The 24,443-nt window shown below is 40.0% G+C and overlaps 1 protein-coding gene across 1 annotated transcript in view; it reads right to left on the minus strand.

Moving 5' to 3' along the window:
• Positions 1–24,443, minus strand: part of STK3 (serine/threonine kinase 3) — a 3,088,627-nt gene that overhangs the window by 547,944 nt on the left and 2,516,240 nt on the right. The window contains exon 10 of the mRNA XM_044065641.1: positions 11,717–11,892. Coding sequence (XP_043921576.1) covers positions 11,717–11,892 — 176 coding nt within the window. The remainder of the gene's footprint in view (positions 1–11,716; positions 11,893–24,443) is intronic.

Consider the following 24,443-nt stretch of genomic DNA (forward strand, 5'->3'; position numbering starts at 1 on the left):
TAGACACTGGTCCCATCCCACTTTGGTTTTGTCAAAGGAAGGTCATACATACTTAACCTGGGTGACATCTTTGAGAAAGTAACCAAGGCAACAGATGAAGGGAAAACTGTGCATACTGCCTACCTAGACCTGGCTAATGCATTCAATACAATACAATACCCGTTTTGTGGACAAACTCACTGAACTTGACATAAATCCTTACACAACTCACTAGATTGGCATTTGGTTCACAGTTAGGACCCAAGAAGTCTGGATTGATAACACCGTGTCTGCCACGAGGCAGGTCAGCAGTGGAGTACTACATGGATCCATGCTGGGCTCACTCTTCTTTGGCGTCTACTTCTCAGAGGACAAGGCTAACGTCAAGAGACTCTGACTCACAAAGTTTGCAGACAGCTGCAAACTGGGAGCCATCATAAACCCCCCCCCCATGACACTAACATCCTGCAAGACGGTCTAACACAGACAAATGACTGGTGCCAAAGCCACAGATTAAAACTCACTGCAAAGAAATGCATTATAGTGCCTTTTGGGAAAATGTCTACCCAGGCAAATGACTATTTACAAGATACCACTAAGAGTTGATATAGTAGTTTGAGATCTGGGAATATATGTAGATAGTTATTTGGCCTTTGATCGACACATAGCCAAGGTAGTAAGAAACTCGTTCTATGTTACCCAACATATAAGTAAGGATATGACATCCAGTTCCAAGAAAGTTATATTGCCAGTCTACTTGTTACTTATCAGACCCATCAATAAGTACAATGTCCACTTTGAAATGTGCTAGGCATATGCAACAGCTGGAATGCCCAAAGAGATTCCTCACCAACAGAATTCATGGTAGTAACACACTGTCCTGTACAGAACGCTTCACAGCCCTGTCGCTATACTCGGTCTTCTACAGGTTGCTGAGCAGTGATCTGTGCTTGGCATATAAAGCCTCCTTAGATGCAACCCTGATGGAGCTTTTGCACATCCATACAGCAAGAAGCTCCAGAAACGCTAGATCCAGGGATTTGAACTTTGCTTGTGATATAAACAAAACATGCTGGAGAGACAGATATGTGAATCAAAGGGTCCCCATGCTCTGGAATAGGCTTCCCCTCCATGTGAAGCAGAGTCCATCACTAACACTATTCAAACGTAACCTTGACCACTGGATGGAAACTTGCAAATTCATCCCCAGGCTGGCTCCCACATCTCTTACAGACAAAGGCCAACAGTAAATATTCCCTAACTAACATCTTTCAAATATAACTTTTTAACAACCTACTAACACCCACCTCCTAACAATCATACCCACTGCCCAATTAAGATGCACATGTTTACCAGAGGATGAAACTGGATTGAGTTGTGTGTCTAGGATTATAATGGGTCTAGTGAGAGCCTAGTATATTATGTACGAACCTATGAGGGTACCAGGATATGCGCCCCCTGACTGTCTCCAGAGTGAGGTAGTACTGATGAAAGGATTTCTTGCAAAAAGGATGGTGAAACCCTTGATTTTGTGGTCCATCCCTGCTTCTAGGGTGACTTTCATTGAAAATTTTCTCCTCTCTGCTGCAGGAGGACCTGTCTGCAGGAGCATCCTGGTTGAACCCTTTAGATTTTCTGAAGCATATTTTCTTACCACCTCTCTCATTCCTGGAGAACATCCTCTAAGGAGTAGAGAACTGAATTTTAATAGCAAAAAGGGTCTTAGCATCTTATTCATTCCTGTGAGAGTTTTCTTTTTTTTAAATTTTTGGCCTAAAGAGTGTGGAGCCATCAAAAGGAAAGTTAACGAAGGACATCTTGAAGTCTTCCACAAAGTCACATAGTTGCATCCAGGTGTGCTGACGGATGGCTATGCTGGTATCTACTGCTCTAGCTGTACCATCAGCCGCATTAGAAAGCAGACACATGGATACATTGGACACTGACTGTAAGGTAGACAACTGGGAGTCCACTGTTTTTAGGATGTCTGTTAGTAGGCTACCCAAGAGGGACTTGGTAAGTTCCTTTGTCAGGTCCCTCTGGAAATGGGTCATGTCAACCAGGTAGTTCAGGGCTCTGAGTATGAAAGTCACTGAATCATATGTCCATTTTCCAAATCTGTCCAGCACTCTAGATTCTCTATTAGGCGGATGAACAGATGCATTGTCCTCACAGAACTTTTTTTTGCAGCTGCCGCTACAGTCTACTGGGAGACCTTGCTGGAGTGTACTCTTACTTCAGGTGGAACTATAATTTTATCAGACTTTTGGGGATTAGATCCACTGTGTTATGCTCCTTCCATGCGCACTGAGCTAAAGGGTCTGTGAGTGCATCAAGCAGGTGGTACCACCCAAGAGGTAGAACAGTCAGCTCCAAAAGCCTTAAGGAACACAGACTCTTCAGGGGAAGGCATATCCATGTACCAACCCACCTCCGACTGCTTCATCAATTCCAAAATGTCACCAAAGGTGACATCCTTCAGACAGGATCTTGGGGACCCATCCTTGTCATCCAAGTCAGTGTCTTCAGTGACTGATCCAGAGAAGAATCTAAAGGTTTCCTTTTACGTGTCTTTTTTCCTAGAACCCTACCATAAATGGGCTTCTGGAGAGGGATCAGATGGAGCAATCACAAGTTGAGAAACCAAAGGCTAAAGAAAACTGACTGTCACTGTTGATGAGGAAGTGTGGAGTCAGATGCAATATCCAAAAGAGGATGGGATAGAGCTGATCATATGGAAAGCAGTTCTTCTTTTGACCTTGCCAGAACTCTTTCAAAAGCCTCAAATGTTAAGGCAGTGATCAGGTCTGAAGAGACTCCCACCCCATCATGAGAAGATATAGTAAGAGCCTTCCCTGACTTGACTCACCCTGGATATGAAACCGACATTGAAGTCGGGCTATCTAGCCCAGGACATAAAGTGAAGGAGACTGCTCTGAAAATGTTATTGGCTCTGTGCTTCAAGCACAAACACAGGTGCTTCAAGCTCAGAGACTCTTCCCAATCAGAAGGCATTGGATCTGAGAGAGTAAGGTACATTGCTGGAGTCAAAGTCAATAGGACTGTCTGCTCTGATGTGGATGCTACTTGTGACCTTGGATCCAAAGGGTGGAATGGGATACGAGAAATTAGTGGAGGGGTTGTTGTAGCTGTTCTTACGATGTCCAGTGTGACTGAAGCCAGAATAACCCCTAGCTGAATTTGCATCTGAAGGAATCTCTGCATCATCCTGTCAACATCAGCTTCAGTAAGGCTCCTCGATGACCGAACGGACCTGAAGGATTATGCCACTGATGTGGTCTAGATGAACACTTCTCTTGAAGGAAAAGATAATACAGCCAAGGACTCGCAGGGTCTGGTGAAAAATGAGGATGATGCATAGATAATCAAATCTGAGGTGGGGTTGGATCCAACTTACAAGATAACTTTGGTGCCAGACTCGAAGATTCTTAACAGGACCAGAGACTGTCTTCTTGATTTCTCTGACCTCTTCTCAGACTTGTCACGCTCCTTCTCTTTGGATTTTTCTTTCTTTTTGTTTTAATTTTTCCATGGTCTTACCTGGAAAATGTCTCTACATCCTTGGATGGCTCTAGAACCAAAGGAAGAGCAAGCCTCACAGTTTGTATCTACAACAAACGCAATGGAAGTGTGGGTCCTATAAGGCTATCTTATGTCCACAGGCCATACCCTTTTTAAACCCCTGAAGCTTGTCTGCCATAATAATGGCAAGGGAGTTTAAAGGGGAAAAGCAAACTTTATATCACAAAAAAAACATCTGAAATAGCAAAAATGGACAGAGAATGATAACTAGCAAAAGAAAAACTATGTACAGAAAGAGAAGTATAGAAAATAGCAAGATGTTTTATATACATGTATTCATGTAGATCTAAAAAGGGCAGAATAAAGGTAAAAAGCAAAGGTAACTGCCTATAGATAGGGGGACCAAAAAGAAAGAGTATTTATCTAATAGAAGAAATATCAGAATCCTTGAAAATATGACCTCCTATAATAGATGGAAAATGAGATTGGAGGTATTTGGTAGAACAGAGTAATTATGTGTAGGGGTACTTGGTAGAACAGACTGATTATGTGTAGAAGAGGAGTCAGAGCCTTGGCTCCATAGCTTCCAAAGGTGCCAAGATTGGATCCAATAACCCAAAGGTTGAATTTGATGGAAAAAGAAAACATCAGATTAGATCACTGCTGCAGTAGCCTAAGCTACATGGGACATACCCTGTGTCAAGGACTGGGCTTCCAGACAGCTTCCTAAGTCTTAGGGTATCTTTCACACACCCATATGACTGTTGGAGTCCAAGGGTGAACTGGTAAAAAAAGCAGACATAATACCAAAAATCAGAACTTTCTTGCCAAAGGAACAAGGGAGGTTAGAGCCCCACAAAGAAAAAAATGTACTAGAAGAAGGAAAGATAGGGACCCCTATCCTGGCATAAAACAAGAGAAGGGAGGGAACAAGAGCAATTGTGCTGCAACAGTGACCTATATGAACATTTATTGTACTGTACACAACGGTACTACATTCATCATTATATCACTGCTGAAGTAGCTTAACCTATATGGGACAAATACCAAAGTTTTGATACAAAGGGTGGAGGAAGACTGATCAGAATCAAAGAACCACTTGAGAATACTTCTAGTAAACCCTGTCCTAGCTCTACAGAAACTGTCAATTTTGTAGTGATTGGTGGAAGTATGTATAAAAGACAAAGTTACTCTCTCTAGAATGGTTCTAGAGTCCACCCTTTTCCAAAAAGACACTGAAGACCTTTTAGAATGGACTATAATCTTGCCTGGAAGTTACTTATCATGGCAAGAATAGCAAAACAAAATGGCATGAGACAGCTATTTCAAAATACTCTGTTTTGACACAGATTGTCCTTTTTTGTTACCTTCATAAGAAATGAACAATTAGTCGTAGTTTTTGAAGTCCTTTTCTTACTCTCTGTTTCTTCAAATCTTTTTGGGTTTCTAATACTATGACAGGAATGGACCCCATTCCTAAGACAAAGTACAATTGAGGTTCATGAAATTAGTACTGTTGCAATCTTTGATGTCAGCCAAAAGTGCTCTTCGCAGCACCCACTATGTGCCCAGTAATGACTCCTGCAATTCGTATGGGGTTACATGGATTGGTAACACATCTAAATACAATTGTCAAATATCTCTATGTTTTGTTGTTTATATTTCTTCACTTTCTCAGATGCTTCTTTTTAAAAACAGATCAAAGTTTATTGATCTATACATTGTTTTTCATAAATCTGTTGTATTAATGAATGGAAATTTTCATTTGAAGCTTCTGAGAGTTTTTCTTGGGAAGTATTTTTCTTTCCTCTAATTTCTCTCTCAGTCATTTTGTATATCTTGTGTCTGGAAATTCTGGTTTTTTTGCATAATAGTAGCAATACATGATTTCTTTCTTATCCTCAGTAGTCCACTCTATTGTCTTTATGGCTCTTCTTCAGCCGATCAGTTTTTGTGATTTTTGTGGACCACTACTTCCTTCTACAACAGGAGGGCCATCCTCCCCCTGGGCCTGGCCTGGTCCCATTGTAGGAATGTTTCCATATTTTGAGGATTCTACACTGTCATTTTTTCCAGTCCTGGCACCAGTACGCCTACCAGGATTGAGCACTTTTTTATCCTGGGTCTTGTGCATCTAGCTCTCTCTGTTAATTTTTGACCTACTTCTGTCCATGATATATGGTATATAAATGCAGTCTATATATCAGTGTTGACTTGGCGAGATTTTGTGAGAACAGGGTTCACCTCGCAAAGGTACTCACCAAGATTTGAGGATGAATCAATTTCAGCACTACTACTCTCCTTTGTTTGCTGACTTTTCATCTCTCCATTCGGACTCCTTTCATCTCTCCATTTGGACCAATGCAGTATTCTAAAATGTCTGTGGAGATCCAGAATATGCCTAATTTCCTTTTCCTTATTTTTTGTTTCAGTAAAGAATACCGGGAGATGAATAGATTGATTCAAAGTTAACTGTGAAACCACTTTAGGCATAATTGAAAGGGTAGTTCTCAATAATACCTTATCTTTATGAATGGTAAGCTTGGACTGAGTTTAACTGCTGGCAAATCAGTGCAACTCAGATACCCTTCTGGCTGATGTCAGAGCAATAAGTAACTCTGGTTTCCACGTTAAGAAATTAAAGCCAGCCTCATGAGCTGGTTAAAAAGAGAAAAGTGTATGATTTTCTAGTACAAAGCTGACATCCCAAGGAGGATTGATCTGTCTCATAGATGGATGCACGAGTAATACCACTTTCAAAAATGGTTTGACTTGAGATAAAGAAAAGGGAGGGACCCATAGGTAGACAATCAAAAATAGCCAAAAGATAACTCAACAGAAGAGTAAGAAAAATGGTTATTAACTCACACAATTATTGCAGAGCCTTCAAAGGATTATTGTTCATTCTTTGATATGGCTGAAAAAAATCTCTTCAGCTTAGTCATATACAGTTATCTACCTGTACATTTCTTAGCTTCCTTTAATACCTGCTGCATGCCCTTTGAATAAAATGGTCACTGAAAGTTATTAGAATTCTATCATCCATGCTGTGAATTGAAAAATTGGAAGATTGGGGTGAATCACAGCGCTCTTATGCAAGTCCATCCCATGAGGAAGCTTGTGGTAATTGCCCTTGGCCACTTTCAAAAGGAAGGAGAATCTCTGTTACCTGATCCATAAGAGAATTACAAGTACAATTTTTGGACAGTAATTTAGGATCTATAAAAGAACTCTGCATATCAAAATAAGAGTGGAAAGGCATACAGAACATTCCTGCCCATGGGAAAGAAAATGCATCTGTCTTTAAGGCCTTTTTGCAAGGAGTCCTATTTCAGAACTTCTTTCACTGTATGTTGTGAAAGCAGGCAAACAGATCTACTTGGCGAGTTCCCGATAAGTGGATCATCTCCTGGAAGACCCCTGAGGGAATTTTCCATTCCTGGGTGAGCATTCTAGTCCTGCTCATCTTGTCTGTCACAAAATTCTGCTTGGATGGAATGTTAGCAGCTTGTAGGGATGGACTAAACTGCAGATCTAGTTCCCAGGCTAACATTGTTAATTTGCAAAGGGGGTAAAGATCTGGTTATCCCCTGTTTATGCACCACATACTAATGTACTGTCTCTAATCACTAACAAAGACCTGGAATTGAAAGATGGTTCAGGAATTTGAGAGCATTTATTAATGCAATCACTTTCTTTATGTTTGTGTGTTTCTTTTTGCCCCAATGGTTCCACAGACCCTGTGCTTTTACTCCTATGAAACAGCTCCCCATGCAAAAACTGAATCAGTTGTTGTTACAGACTGAGAAGGGGGTCAGGATGGGAGACCTGGATTGGATGCATACCTCTCAACAGTACAGATTTTCACAAAATATCCGGATTTTTGCCTTATAATTTTAGTCCAATTTAATAAAATTGTGGTTTTCTGACAAATAAGTGGCAAATCATTAAAGATTGAAGTTAGAAAATAATGACAGACATTTGCGTTTCAGACTTCATAAAATTCAGAAAATTCATGCTAATGTAAAACCTATTATTCTATCAACCTTCTAAGCTTGTAAGAGTAATACTTAAAAAAAAGTCCCTATTTTTAGGCCTTTGTCCCTCTTTTATTTATGGCTTTGTCCAGATTTCTTGCTTTAAGAGGTTCAGAGGTATGACTGGATGACACCACTGTAGCTCATTTTTTAATAAAATGGAAAGAAAGAGGATGCTGGTGCTGAACCCAGACAGATTTGAGGAATCAATTCATTTTTCTCATATGCAGCCTGGCTGGGGGAACCATGAGAATTGCAGATGTCATAAACCCTACATACACAGAGATAGCACCTGGCTGTTGTATGATCCTGAAGAGAAAAAAATATCAGGAATTGTTCCTTGTAAAAATCTATTCTGTCCTTAGGAAGGCTGTCATGAAAGATACATGTAGGAAGGACACAGTCGAGGAATACTTTCCTGTGAAATGGAATACGAGATGACTTTTCTACATTTAATTTCAGTTTGTGAAAAAGATTGATACCCTAAAAAAGAATCTGCAAAAATTAAGTGATTGTCTAAATAAGGGACATGTGCCCTGTGCTGTTACTTACAGTAAGTTATTAGTAGAGCCAGACACTTTGTGAATACTCTTGGAGCTGTTGTTAACCCAAAGGGTAAAGCAGAAAACTGAAAATGTGAACCAGACACAGAAAATATTTCAAAAAGTCTGAAATTTTTGTAAAATGAATGTGGCAACAGACATCTTTTAAGTCTAGAGTAACTAAAACAAATCAAATGAGAAATGAGAGGCAACAGAAATTGTAAGTAGATTTGGAATTTTGATATGCAGGTTTTGAAAGGAGACGTCCAACACAGATGTCAAGGTTCCCTCTTTTGGCATCAGAAATATCCTTGAATAAAACCTTCTTTCTCTTTGATCTAGGAGGACAAACTATTACTCACTGAGAAAGCATGTTATCCAGTATGAAAGGAAACAGGGAGATCAGAACGATAAATCAATTGAAATGGAGATGATAGTCCCACTACCAGCTATAGCTACAGTATGTTCTGATCCATGAATCCATTGTAATCTATTGTCAGAGAGGGAGGTGAAAATATAGGTTTTGAGGAACACTTATGGGTTGCTGGGGGAGATTACTGGGGACATAGTCAATCGGCTTTTTTGGACTGCACTTGAGCTTCGGAATGCTCTCCTTTTCTTTTTTTTTATTTCTTAGAACTGCCCAGCCCCTGCATTTTAAAGGTTTGTTTCCCTAACTTCTCTTGTAGCTGTTTGAAGGGCTTTCTATAAAAAGGCCGTGGGTAGAAGGAGAATTTCTGTGACATTCTGGGATAGGAGATTATAAAATCTGTGCAACCCCTTGTATTAATTTCTTCCTTTCATTAAATTTACTGAAAACATCATCAGAGGAAGCTCCAAACAAAATGTCTTTATCCAGAGGTGAATTTAATACTACTGCCTTAATGCCCTCTGGTAAATTATGTCTGCATAATTAAGAAAAACTCTCTGCTTAACCAACCCAGTGACCACAACTATGGAAACTATATCAGCAGTATCATAAGAGCACCTAAGAGAATGCTTTGTAACTCGTGATACTGCAGAAAAGTAGACTGCTCAAAGATATTGTGCTCTCTAAAGGAAAGCAGGTCATCAATTGTTTTCATATTGTCAAAGGAATCTAGAAGAAGCTTTGACATAAGTGCCTGACGGTTAACTATTCAGAAGGCTGACATGGTAAAAGTTTACACCTTCTTTCCAAATCTGTCAAAGGTTCTACAATTTCTATCCAGTGGAATGGGACTGGAAGCCATGAAATACTTAGTAGATTTTGAGAGGAAAACAACAAAAGGATCAACCCTAGGGTTTCTAAAGAGAAATTTGTGCTACTGAGGAACCTTTTATAAACTTGTCAGATTTCCTGGGGGCTGGAGGCTGGCTAACTGGTGAACTGCTGGCTGTATAATAATGCATCTTCCAGAGATGTTAAAACACGGGAAATAGCCAATGGCTGTGCAGAATCCACCAGCAAAACATTTTTTTACTATCTCTGAGGGTTCCCAAAACTTGCCTTCTGTTCATAATAAAATAAGTTCTTTATTCTGCCAATAGTGTTAGAAAAGGAAGATTTGCCCACTGAGGAATCAATAGATACATTTCCTTCTGAATCAGATTCCCCATTTCCTGGGGTAAAAACCTGTGAGGTATAATTCAAACACACTTCTTGCACATCAGAGTCCCAATCTTTTTTTGTCATATGTTTCAGCTTATCTATCCTCTTCTTGACCATCTCCATAGAAAAAGAGCATTTCAAAATATGGTTTGCTTTCCAGGAGTCCGATTCCTCAGTCTGGCTTTGTACCTATCGGACATCTGCCCCCTGAACCAGTCCCTTTAAGAGTAGCTCTCACCTACCTGAAGCAGAAGTATAAGCAGCCTTGGAGGATGTTTGCCTCAGCTCTCAGTAGCTTCATGAGAAGCAATACTAGAAAATGTGAAATAATCTGACAGATGGTCCAACAGCTCAGATGTGTAATTTGTTGAAGGATGAGGCATATAGTGTGCTGGAATGAAAATAGATGCCTTTCGATAAAATTTTCTTTTCTTTTCTTGGGGACCAAAGAAACAATACCTAAGGAAGAGGAACCCTGAAAACTACCATAAGTTGAACCCTTGAGCTTTTGATTTTCTAGGTGTAAAATGTGAAGAACTACACCTGCTTCTAAGGTAAAGAAGAGGTCCTCTCCCAAGCAAAAAGATGGGACATATGGTGATTTTTAGAAGGAGCCTGGCAACCACTTGAGCACTTCCTCTTTTTCATACACAAATTATCAAGCAATAGGCATGATCTTCTCACAAAAATAGGAAGGAATTCTACAACAAGGCACTCATCTGCCCACTTGATAAATGCCAAATTCTGTGAAGATGCAGCAAACAGCAAGTCTTACTGGTAGCTTTAATGGCAGTAACATTTTGAATTTTGGCGCATGCGTACTTTTTTTTATCAGCTCACTCTTGACCTCCAACAGATGTTCCGAAGAGTGAAAAGTGCCCTAAAACTTTGGAATCAGGCTAGATGTCCGATCCTTGGCAAATTACATCCCATATATCTTAGATTACTGCAACTGTGATCTAATGATGACCATCAAGATTCCATGCAATTCTGTTTCTCCATCAAAAGACATTCCACTGACTTCACCATTATCAGTAATACTGATCAATTCCTCATAACTTCATCAAGAGGTGAAGATCTGATATCACCTTTTGTAATCCCACTATAATAAAGACCAACAATTTCTAAGCATCTGCCATCACCTTCCTTTCTTCTACAGTGCACCTCATTTTACCACTATATTCACTCCTAAATTCCTGGACCTTAATGGTAAGTGCACCCTACCACAAACATTATGGAACAAAGGAGACACAACTCACTGCTGCTGTCACTATTTAAAATCACACTTTTAACTACCCCCCCCCAATCCTTGCTGAAGAGTGCAAGGTCCAACCCGAACCCATCCTTGCATGGGTGGATGTCCATTAGCTGTGAAAGTTCTACATCATCAGCACATCCATAACTTCCTATAGTTGTGCAGCTTGAAATGTGCATTTGTGCGTCATGTTATTAAAATATAAAAAAAGCATACTACTGAAATGCTACAATGACTTGTGATCTTAACTGTGGATATGTCATCCCCAAGACACATGCATTTAGACCACTATATACCAGGTTAGAATTCTAAGATACACAAGACATGCAAGGTGTGCATCCTGAAGTAGAGTATGACAATTTGGTTAGTTTGCATAAACTATGCAAATCCATTCAGCAGAGGGCATAACTTTTTCCCAAAATGCTTAGCATACCAATGGCATGTAGATTTAGATTCCACTAGGTTACATCAAAGGAGAAGGAAAACACAGATGAAGGGGTTCAAATGAGTTATCCAGGAAAATAACTCTCTGCTGAGTTATTCGATTAATGACCTCCACTATCCATGTGTACTTGTATATCATCACAAACCAAAAAGTATATGATGGGCAGCAGTGGGTTGTCGGCATACAAACCTGAAATGACTAGTTACATCTTTGCTTACATGGAAAAACTAGTAGGGTAACTAGAGTGCAGACAGAAGCACTAAACACTGAAAAAAGTGTAGAACAAAAGAGCAAACATCATTGTAAAATAAAATCGGCACTTACAAAATCAAAGTCACCATCCTGTGGAACCTTCCAGTTATCAGGAAAAATGTTTTTGGCAATGTGAAGTGGTTCTTGTGAGTTCTGATTACAATTTTCAATTGATTTAGTCTTCGGTTCCTGTTTATCAAAATAGTTCATAAAAGATGGCCTTTGCTGCTGCATTGAACTGGCATTTCCTGTGGAGGAAAGGAAAAATGGTTAGAAACACAATGCATGTGTACAATAATGTGAAAAAAACTGACGGCAACTAAAACTATTCTGAGATAAATAAGTAATTTAAGGGATTAAATCTGAATTCAGTTGCAATGTACAACAGAAAGGGAGAACTACTCACTAGTCAGTAACCTATTTTATGCACACTCAAAATACATTTCACGGAAGTATGACTTACAATGACTGATCAAAATCATGGTCAGACAGTTATGATACCGTGAATTATGTTAATGGCAGACATTTCTTCTTACTCCAAGGTTTTCAACTATCTGATGAGCTCCATATTTAGGAACCAGAACAAGATGAACAAAAGTGTGTGCGTAAGTGTGACTAATTCCATGCAAAATATTCCCTTTATCCACTTTCACCAATCCCATAAACTTTTCCAAAAGAATACAGTTAAATGGATTCTGAGCCTATTCTGTTTAAGACTGACAAAAGGGTGCCGTGTGTTTTGAAAACATACGTATAGATAAGTGGTCTTAATACAAAGGAAGTAAACAGCAAATGCACTTGCAGTCTTCTTCAGCAGTGAAGGATTTTCACTCTGCAATCTCCAACTAGATTATTTTTTCTCTCTAGCTCTCACACATAGAGGCATGCTTTCTGACAGTGCAAGCTATTACATCAGGTGCCAGTCTAGGAGAATATACTTAGTTCATACATCTGTCAGTTTTTTCTTTCACTGAGCAATCACAATCAGCAATGCAAAAAGCAAACAATAAATAAAAAAAAAAATACAAAAGGAAATATTTCTTGCTTGATTTATATGGGTCGCCAATATCAGCTACAGAATGGAGAGGTCCTCCAAGCACAACAAAACCAAAGGAGAGCAATTAATACCTACTGAGGAAGATCATTCTCCCCCCAGATCAAAATGGAGGTGCAAATGGCTGTAATTAAGGAATTTTTTTTTTTTTCAGCTGGGACACAGGATCTGAATTGCCTATAAAAGTAAGGTCCTGTTAAGTACAATTGTTGACTGCCAAAAAGCAACTACCAGGAAATGGAAAACAAATTCTAAACCAAGTATATCTGAAGTACTGAACACTGTAAAACAGATATAAGAACTGAAGAGGGATCTTTAGAAAAGGGAAGGAGTAAATCACACATCATACAAATGGGAAAGTGTGGGAACAATACATGCAGAATAATGTTCAGAAGGGCAGACATTTAAGGGAAGGCAGGGATTGAAAAGCTTATGCAATGTGGGACTAAAATATGTTTGTTATAATGAAAGAAAACAATGTATGTAGCTGGAAAAATGTTAATATGGTTTGTTTTCTTTTCTATGAATGCATGTGTCTATGTCCTAAGTGATTCTTTAATAAAGGTGTTAAAAATACAGCTATGTTATATCTGATACTAGAAGCTCTCCTCAGTGGACTGATCACTGGGAGGCATCCCAAGTAGTCCCAAAAGACCTCCCATAAGGATACAGTCAGAGAGGGTTCAAAGAAGGATGTTCAGAAGACTGACTCGTGTAATAATAAAGTGCCAAAGGACACCTGGCTCTTGGAATCATGCTCCAAATAACAGTACTCGGTTAAGGTATACAGAGGCATTCTTGAAGCAACCAAGGGAAGCAGCAATGCCCCAGTGAAGTGCTTTCAAAAGTAACATGTTCCAACAGGCAGCTGCCTGAAGACAAAACACAATGCTGTTCCAACTGACTTAGAAAGGGTTTGCTAACTCATTACAGTTAGGTGACGCCTCCAGGTGTTTCTGCAGTTACATCCTACTAATGCCTCTAGGCATCAAATATTGCTTGTTTACGTCTGCATTAAAAATTCCAAAACCATGAGGCATACATGTTTAAAAATTTCATCTTAAAGCTTATACAATGGCAAACGCAACTGTATTGATATTTGACCCCTGTCTAGTGCAGTTGCTGAGAAATATTGAGAGTAGTTTTCAAAATTATAAACTTAATAGTTATTATGTTCATTATGGCTTATAAAATCCAGTTTAAGACCTAGAACCCTAAATAGTGCATTATAAAATAGTTTGTGCTGAAAAATTTGCCATTTGCACTTTTTTACTAACCCCTGTGGTTCTAGAGATATAAGCATTTGTTTGAAAGGCAAGGACATCATTTGTTTCTATACAAAAAATTAGGCTCTGCACATTGGAAGTTACAGTGCAAACTTCCAGATCTCTATTGGAGGTGATGAGTTAAGGAAGTGCAAGCCCCCTCCATCCTAAAAGGAAAATGGAAAGGAACTGAACTTTTATCTTCCTAAACTCATGCACATTCCTTAGATAAAATCTGACGTGATGATGCATGTCGAAGATATGGAGGGCTGCTTCTCCCCTTCCAGGATTGACCCCCCCCCGACCAAAAAAAAAAAAAAAAGAATGGAGTGGTTCCTGGAAAACTCAACACCACTTTCAGGAGAAAATTAGGTCTAGTCTAAGGGACAACTGATCCTTTTGAAAATCCACACAATTCCGTAAACATAAAGGCCAAATTCAAAAGATCCTGTAATCCAAGGTGATAAAAAAAGTGTCTTCCAGGAAATGAACATCACAATAATCACATTAGCCGTATCAAATGGAGGACAGGCAAGCCTGTCAATCATAAAATTCAAGTTTCAGTGAGGAGAAGGATTCTTTAAAGACGTGGATTGACTAGTTCATGCAACAGTATGGTCTTCCCTTTCACAAGTCACAACAGGCAGAAATATAAAATGCATGCACCTTAACTATTGTGGAATAACTGAAATCCAAATCAGCCATATGATAAAGGATAAAACAGTCTGCAAGCTAAAAGAATAAGTGGAAGAGGTGTCCCATGCTGCCTTATCATATTAAATTAATTGTGTGGATAGTCTCCTGGTGGCTTAAAACATCTCCAAAACTCCTAATGGAATATCAAGCAGGAATAAAGTACCTAAAGTAGCATTCCTACCTTCAGATGGAAACTACCGCTACCCCAGTGGAGGTCTTTACTAGTTTTACTTGAACCAAGATGATCTTATATACTTCCAGAGCCATGACAGTCTGAAACAACACACTTCACAGCCATCTGGGGCAAAAAGCATAAGCTTTGTTTTTTTTTCTTCTCCATGTTTTGAAATTAAGATCATAATCACAAATGGTGGGAAATAGAAGAATACATAAATCTTCATTGCCATAAAGGACAGAAGTCATCCACATCTCCTTTGTCCTGTTGAACTGAGCAGAACAGTAGAAAACTGCATTATTTCCAAGTGGAAAACAGTTATATTTCCAAGGCAGAAGACCACACTCTGAATAGAAAATGCTGCTGAATCGAAATATCCAGGAAAGAAATTTTGGAGCAGCTCAGGAAGTGTGCCATGCCTACACCTCTCTCCAGGATATCAACAGAAATTACTAGCTGTCAGGATGTATTGGGGCGTGATACCCTGAAATGGAGAGGACCACGAAAGGCTCGGCACCTTGCCAGTGAAGCACCCGTAGTCAGAATGTTCAGTGAATTCTGTTGCATGAAGGGAAGACCAACAAATGAGATTGAGGGGGAATGTCCACCACTCCAGCGCCTGGCAACAGTATCCCAATAAAAGAAAAGGATGAATAACTATTCACTGAATCTGGATCCACTAACATCTCACCATCAACTGAGAAGATCATGGCTTCCATTAAGTCCAAATGGAGTACAGATGTCTGGGCCTGGACCCTTCTCTCTCAGCCCTCACTTGAGATACCAAGGTCAAGATCTTCTGAGTTCATTCTGTGCCAGAAATGACAAACACTGAAGAAGGTTCAACTGTGCCCTTACAAAGAGCAGTCCTCCAACCTAGGCTCAGGGAAGATTTCTTTTTGATAATGGAAGTCAGAGACTGGCTACCAAAGTACAATACCACTAAAACCAGAAAACCTTCAGGGGTACCTTTTGATGGCATACATCAGAAGAGAGACAGCAGGACAAGGGAGCATGCGGAAAACTCTTTTTTTGTAAAAGTACTAAATCTTCTGACAATACTTGTAAAAATGATTCATTTTTTTTTTGTAATCAAGAGAAAAAAATGTTTATGGTATTTCAATGTACTTATGAAAGCAATATAATCTACTTTTCACTAGCAACAAGGCTTCCCTTTTAAATGCACATGCTTCTGACAACCACGGCCCAGTTTTAGCATTTTGGGAGCCCCCAGCAAATCTTAATTTGAAGGCCCCCTAGCCACTTCCTGTCCAAATATCACCCTGTCACTGCCACCCCTTCTAAGTAACCTTTTAATTCATACTGCAAACTTTTAGGTGTAGTATGCAGAGACTTGACCTGCAGCAACAATACTATTACATTACAACAGGCCTGTGTACCACACTATGTTGGCCCACCTTACAAAGGGAGATTTACAGTTGATGGCATTTACCTGCAACAGTGATACATTATGACAACTCTATGTACATATCTAGACTTAGATGAAATGGAGCCCACGGTCTACCATTTCAGCCCCCCCACACACACACACACACAGACACCCTCTAGTCCTCTGCTATGTTTTCTGTCATCTTGGGGTCCTCACACCATGCACATTACTTTTTTCCTTCCTTTTCACGCATTTTGCTTTACTCTTCAGCTTTTTCAATAAGCCGTAAGTTTCTATATGCTCTGAAATGCAATTTAAAGTTTTTTTTTCTTTTTACACAGTCTTTTCACCAATGATGGGTTGAAAAGAAATTATGATTAAGGTAATTATGAAGAAAGTGAAAAAAAATAATGATTGCAGTAATGTATTCTACTTTGTTAGTCCTACACAGTATAGTGCCCTACACAAGCTATAATAACCTGTGTACACCTCTGATGTCGACGAGAAAAGTAAAAGAAACAATGACTGCACTTGTCTTCAACCCAAAAACAAGCTAAAATTACCTCCTGTGCACGCCTGTAAAGTTGGACTGTGATGAAAATTAAAGAAGCAATAACCACACAATCCCCCCCATATAACCTACAGCAGCTTTCTGTAAACACACATGTGAGCAGGGCTGGTTTTAGAATAGGATAGCAGAGGTAATTATCTTTATCTTAACAGGATCATATCATAGCCCTGTTCAGGTTAAAGAGTATAATCAGGAAATTTAATACATTTCTCCAAATAACAGCAGCTTTTGTGGGGCCCCCACACAGTCAAGGATGATTAAGGGAGCTCCTTGAATCCATTTATACAGTCTGGGGAGTGGGGGCCACCAAACTTCTAGAAGCTCCAAGTGTCTAAATATTCTGTGATATGTTTTATGCAATACCTTTGAAAATGAAATATAATGCTCTGCATATTCTTGATGTTTTGCTATTGTGGAGCTTTTCTCCCTGGGCCTCCGATGAAAATGGGTTTTTGACCCAGTCAGACTTTCCCAGTTAATAAATGTCAAATAAATAAATAAAATTACTTGTTATCTGCATTTTTTACAGATACCCAATAGAATAATGTGTATGTCTTGGCACTATTTGATGTGTACACAAACAAAAATCATTGATATTTTTAGACATGCACAATCCATAACACCAGTTTCATACCTATTTTACCAGCAGCAATACATTGTGCAACACTGGTACTGCCACACCAGATCAGTGACTGCTGTTTATTATTACCAAACAGAAGCAGGGTTAAGTAGTTTTTATTGACCTCATTGAGGAGTAATGTATACATGTCGCTGTCCCTGATTTCACACATTTTGCTCATAATGTTGCTCTGTCCATCATAAAAAGTTTGATTCACTGATAAATCATTCAAGATTACATACAATCAATAAATCCAGACAGAGTTTTATAGTTCTTACTGTCCAAAAAATGCATGTTGATGCAAAAGGTGTTATTCTATTAACTGTTTAAGTGAATTAGAATAATATTTAAGACATGCTTCTGATTTTGAGCCTTTATTCTGCTATTATTTATGAGCCGCGGTAGTGCAGCGGTAGCATTGTTGCCTCACAGCAAGAGGTTCTCCCATTCGATTCTCAGTTGGAGTGCAGGGAGTGCCTTGTGTGTGGAGTCTGCATGTCCTCCCTGCAGTTGGGTGGCGTTCGAAAGACATGCGTAAATGGGTGTGCCTTCGTTGAAGGTTGGACGTTGAGTTGGCACCTCGGCGTTCGTGAAAATCTACTGCTAATCATTAGCAGACCGGAGTTCTGCTGTGGAGACCCCTAACCAAGAAAAGCCGAAAAACAAACATTCTGCTATTTATGGCACTGGCTGAATTCTTCAGCAAAGAAGTTGAGAGTTATAGTATTTGGTGTTCTGCCAGTATTTATAAAACTTCCAGAAAGAGAAAATCATCAGCTCTTCTTAAAATCCAAGGTTTGCACCGAGATCAGTCACTCTGGGCTGTTGATCTCTCTAGTGCTTACCTTGGTCATGTTCATCGTTAGCTTTATCCGATTATGGTTGTATCACAGCCCTGTTCAGGTTAAGGAGCACAGTAAGGAAATTAATACATTTTTCCCTCTTCATTTTTCCCCAACCAGCAACAGCTTTTGTGGGCCCCCCCACAGCCAAGGATGAGTAAGGGGCCCCTGCAGCCACAGGTATTGTGGGTCCCTAAAGATGACTATGTTAATTTTAGTGGAAAGAACATCCACCAGTAGGGTTTAACTAAGTTAGGGACACTATGTTAGTGGTGAAATATTTAATGGAATTGTGAAGCCTGTTACTTGACAAAACACTGTTAATATAACCAGAGATATATTTGAATTTTATAGGAGATGTAAGAGTTATTACCCAGCTTGTTTATTAAGTATACACGATTGTTGTATTAGCTTTTGTTGGTTTGACAGACATGTTACAAAATATCAAGATTAAATAACTTGTGGTTGGGAGCCCCCCAGCGACCGCAGGGTTCGCTGGTGCCTAAAGCCGGCTATGCTGACAACCTGTGTCAAAGCAATGCAAGTTTCTTAATCAAAGGAAAATGCTTAAGATTTTAATAGTTCTTCTGAAAGCAATGAAACCTACTCCTAACAGCAAATAAGCTTTCTTTTTAAGCAAACACATTTCTGATAGCATTTGTGAAAAATCAGTGCAGTATTTTAATCATCATCAAATTGTATCCTTCAGATGAAATCACCCAATGAAACCATACCCCCTGTAAAAATATATATATATCCGCAAAATAGTACCCTACAGGACAGAAGGCAACTTCAGGAAGAACTTTTCCTATAATCCACCCTCTGCATCACACACCAGCAACCAGGAAGACAACCACACCGGACTTGGGGATGTCCAACTCTCAGAAAATGGACAGTTCACTTTGCCTCAGAGGACTTAAAAAATTGTCTGTAGTTAAAGAGGCTTGATCTGGAGGCCAAATGTTTGGAAAAAGAATCAGCAGTTTGGCAACATGAAAAAGAGCTGCTGACTCTTCGCCAGAGTCGTGAAGGTAATGGCTAAGGGAGTAACCAAACTTCAGAAGCAATAAAGGTCAGTAAATTTTTCCACAATTCAGAAAGGGTGATAATTTTGATAGTTATATTCATACTTTTGAAAGGGTATGTAAACAGTATAATGTTGACCAACGGTTCGGGATATGGTTCCGGACTCCCTTACTCCATGGTAAAGCTGGAACTGCTGTTTCTAAATTGTCTGATACTGATTGCTTAAATTATCATACAGTTAAAAATTGTCTACTGGAATGTTTTAACACCTGAAGCTTATAGAAAAATGTTTTGTGAGCATAGACCCAAGGCAGATGAAAGTATGTGTGATTATGTTGCTGAGTTAAGCTCTTACTTTCATAGGTGGGTGAGTGGGTGTCAGGTCACCACTTTTGAAAAGCTGGCAGACCTTTTGAGGAGGGAACTAGTCCTTAGCATTTTGTCTGAGGACATAAGAACATGGCTGGCAGATAGGGAATACAATACTGCAGATGAGTTGGGGAAGACCTATACTTAGCAAGCAGGGCACCACTGCACAGGGAAGGGATATACACTACTGCACATTGGTCTAAGAGAACCCATAGTGGGCAGCTTAAACAGCCACAACAGAGTCCGCCAGTAACAGGGAAAGCCACTAGTTCAGGTACATGGCCAGGATCAAGGGTAAAATGTTTTAAATGTAACCAGTGGGGCCATGTAGCATATAAATGTCCACGGAGGCAAGGTGGGGAAGCCTGTAAGTGGGCAAGACAGAATGCCAGTGGTAAGTTGTCTGGAGAGAACAAGGGTACTAACTATCACAAGAAGTTATATCCTATCTTAGCAGATTGGAAATAGGCCACTTCTGAGAAAGACACAACCTCTGACCTAATCACTGTGAAGCCTGCAATGGTTAAAAAGGAAAACTACTTGGACAGTCTTTTCCAGTCAGAGCTTTAGGAGGGGACCCTATTCCAAAAACCTTTGGCTAGGGTTCACCTTGACTGGGAGGGTAGAAAAGGAAGCAAGCAAGTAGGTGTGTTTTAGGATATCCCTGCAGATGTCCTGATAGGAAATGATTCTGGTAATGCAGTACCTTGTGTGCATGCAGTTAAACACAGTCAGGCTTCAAGACAAGCATGGGGGTCTGGTAGCTTGGGGTGACTCAGACCGACTGCACACAAAGTCAGGACTGGTGAGGTGGTTACTTTAGGGAGAGAGCTACCATGTAGCAGTGAGACTGAAGGTGAGCCACAGCTGCTTGTGGGTACTGATGTCCCCATAGACAGAGTGACTGCAAGGGCAGCGGTTAGTAGTAGTACCCAGGCAGGCTGACAGTGAGGCACTGCTGTCAGAGGATACCAGACTTCGTGTGGAAGGGGAGCTGGGAAAGGTTACAAAGACAGAGCTGAGACAGGCTCAGCTCTCAGACCATACATTACAAGGCTTGAGGGAGGTAGCCAGGGAGGCACCTGATTCTCAAGGAAAAGGGGAATCTGTATACAGGGACAAAGGGTTACTGTACAGAGAGTGTCCGCTGAGGGAGGGCTACAGGGTGAGAGAATATAGCAGTTGGTAGTGCCCACAGCCTACCATCTGGCACTTCTCGCCATAGCCCATTATATTCCTTTTGCAGATCATATGGGCATAAAGCTTATCAAGAGATGTATTATGCAGAACGTTTATTGGGCTGGGAAATCCATGGATGTAATCAGGTACTGCAGGACCTGTGAGCAATGCCAAAAAGTAAGGAAGGCAAGAGACAAGGTCAAAACTCCTTTGATGACTCTGCCTGTGATTGAGGAGCCATTTCAAAGGGTAGCTATGAATATTGTGGGGCCTCTGAGTACCCCAAGTTCCACAGGGAAGATGTATATCCTAGTGTTAGTAGATTATGCTACCAGATACCCTGAGGCATTGGCTCTGTCCTCCATCAAGGCAGAAAAGGTGTCAAATGCTTTGTTAGAGATTTTCAGCAAGGTAGGTTTCCTCAAAAGAAATACTGACTGACAGAGGTGCCAATTTCATGTCAGGCCTGCTGGCTTGTCTGTGGAAGCACTATGGGGTGAAGCACCTAAAGACCACCTCCTACCATCCCCAGACTAATGGTCGGGTGAATAGGTTAAACTCTACACTAAAGACCATGCTACAGGCATTTGCAGACCAGTTTAAGAGGGAGTGGGACAAATATTTGCCCCATCTGTTGTTTGCTTACAGAGAGGTGGCCCAGGAATCCACAGGTTTCGCACCTTTTGAGTTGCTGTATTGGCATTGGTGGGCATATGGTGAGGGGACCACTAGACTTGATTCGCAATGAGTGGAAGGGTGAGTGTGAATCCCACAAGAAGTCTGTTGTGGCATATGTCCTACATCTCGGGACAAGGCTCAGGGAACTCATGGACTTGGCCCAGGAGAACCTGGCAGAAGCCCAACAGCAGAAAAAGGTCTGGTATGACAGTAATACTCAAGCTAGAGAGTATGCTGTGGGACAGCAGGTTATGGTTCTCATTTCTGTCAAACACAACAAGCTGCAGGAGCTTGGGAGGGGCCCTTCAAAGTGGTTAGGAAGGTCAATTATGTTAACTACATGGTAGAACTGCTGGGGGCAGGAGGCAGGGGGACAAACCGTACCATGTTAACATGATGAAACCTTACCATGTTAGAGAAGCCCTTGTGCCAAGTATTTGCAGTAGAATGAGGGGAATCTATGGCTACAGGAACCAGCCAGCAAACTCCCAAGTTACTAGGGTTGCAGGCATGTGATATGATAGTGCAACACTGTAATGGGATCAGCAATGCAAAGGCAGCTGGAATCTCAAGACAGGAAATGGAGTAATCTATTCTCACATAGGTTCATTCCTCTCAAGCAACGTTTCTCAAGGTTCACTTGAAAAACAAGCTTGAGTCTTCGAAGGGGGGGGGGTGTGACGAAAGGAGATACTGCAAGCACAGCTAGCTGGAATTCTGTAAATAATTATATGTCACTGGTGAATATCTAAATGATTTACATGAGATGCTTGCGTTACAAATGTATTATAACTGTATGTCATGTGTATATCAAACTGTTATGTACAGATGTTTGTGTTGAAAATGTAAATGTATTTTGTAAAGTGTTTGTGCTTAAAATGTATCTACAGTGTGCCCTACTGGAAGAAAACAGAAATGCACATGCACTATTGTAACTGTTTAAATGTATATGTCAACAGAGGTAACTGGAGTGTTAACTTCAGTCCAGCAAACTTTAGAAAAATAGCTGAAATTAAATTACTTTATAGGATGCAATAAAGAGGCTTTCTCTCAAGTTTTCAATGCAGCTACAAAAGCAAGGTCTGTACTAGGAAGATTTCTGTACTGTCCTTGGAGTGAACTAACTGCTACTTTTGAAGCATGAAGGAATGCAATTGTTTTATGACTTCCAGCATCTTCCAAAGATCTGAGGAAAAGCCCTTTGTCTGTTCATTTTTACAGGCAGATGCTAAATGTTGCCAGCTTCCAGCAATGGGAGTTTTGGCCTGGGAACTAGAAGTCAGACGCCCATAAATGATGTAATTCTATAAGCTATCCCAGCACTAATATTTTAGATATTAATTTAAGTCTTTTAGTGAGACAAAACTTTTTGCATTATGTCTTGAACCTGATAACAACAAGATCCACTCACCACATCTGCCTTGTTCTAATAGTAAACTACTAGGGAAAAGTATAATTGTCTTAGGTACAGTCAGGAATATAGTAAAGTTTAGTTTAGATATTTTTATGTATTTGTGTAAACATGTACTGTAATGTTATTTTAAATATTTCCTGTGGTTTTGAACTCTGTCACTGTGAATATATATTTATTGTCATGTTCTTTTATTTATTATTAAATATATTTAAACCTTTCATTGTGGCTTATCTGTGTAGAGATATTTACGTTTTGAGAGTACTTGCATATTTATTAGTTGACACTGTGTAGGCCACTACTAACAGCCTTGCTCTTGGTCAAACTACCATTTGCATTAATAATATTACACAGGAAGACTGGACACCCTTTATTAAGGGCCTTATGGTAGCTGGCAGAAGGGTTCTGGTGGCAGTGAAAACTATCTTATAGTCAGGGCAAAAGGGGCATAGCTAGTAAACTTGTGAGAGCATTTCCCAGGTAGGTGCGTGCGTCAGCTACTTGGGAAGGGACACAAAGCTGTTGGACAGAGTGTTGGAGGACTTGGCTTGGAACCCTGGCTAAGGACTCAGTTCTATAGCTGTGCCAGTGGGGAGCTTTATCGGGTTCTGGAGAAAGGTAGAGGAACTGGCCCCGGACTGACTGTGGTCTCTGTGTGCTCTTAAGGGAATCTGCACTTAATGCAGAAAGCTGCATCTGGAAATACTGCGTATGTACTTGTCATTCTCTCAGTCAACATACCCAACTGTTGCCAGTGATGAGGACTGAGGCTCCTTAATTACTGGTTGGCAGTGGAGGGTCATCACAGTCACCATATAATGTCAAGACAACAGTCATGAAGATAGCATTAGACCCCAACACAGGAACATGTCATGATCTGTTGTAAAGAAAAAAAAAATATGACAATTTCATTCTGGCCCCCACTGACAGCAGAGACATATTTCCACATGAACTGCATGCCACATCTCCTAACATGTTTCATTTTTGTTGTTTAGTACAAGTTTATTTCTGGCAATACACAAGAAAATCCACAGTCAAAGAATACATATGAAATGGAGGAGTATAATGTTAGACAGTGAATATGGCAGAATGTCCACTGCTGATGTATGTACCAAAACTGAATGATGAAGTTCTCCCAATATGCAGAGAAGACCAGTGGTGGACATTTTAAGGAATGGATGGGGAGTTCTTCATCAATACCTGATGCATGGAGAGACTGCCCCTACCTATAAAATTTTGTTTTTCTACTTTCTCTACAAATGCTGTTTTATGAATCTCTCTCTTTTTTATGAAACATTATCTGTACAAAAATGTTTAACAGAACTGTACCATTTAAATGCAACATTCCCAACATTTCTTATTGGTTCTGAACTGAGCTTAACAGGCAGGGTACTCAAAGTGCAATGACAAACAGTGCTGTTATAACATCTAGTATATGACAATCTGTTCATTGTCACTGTAAAAATACCTGTACAACAGTTTCTACTGGTGCCGCAAAATTAACCGTAATTAGTAAAATTAACA

This window comes from Protopterus annectens, chromosome 3.part0, assembly GCF_019279795.1.
Source record: "Protopterus annectens isolate FY-2018-M chromosome 3.part0, PAN1.0, whole genome shotgun sequence".
Classification (NCBI taxonomy): Eukaryota; Metazoa; Chordata; order Ceratodontiformes; family Protopteridae; genus Protopterus; species Protopterus annectens.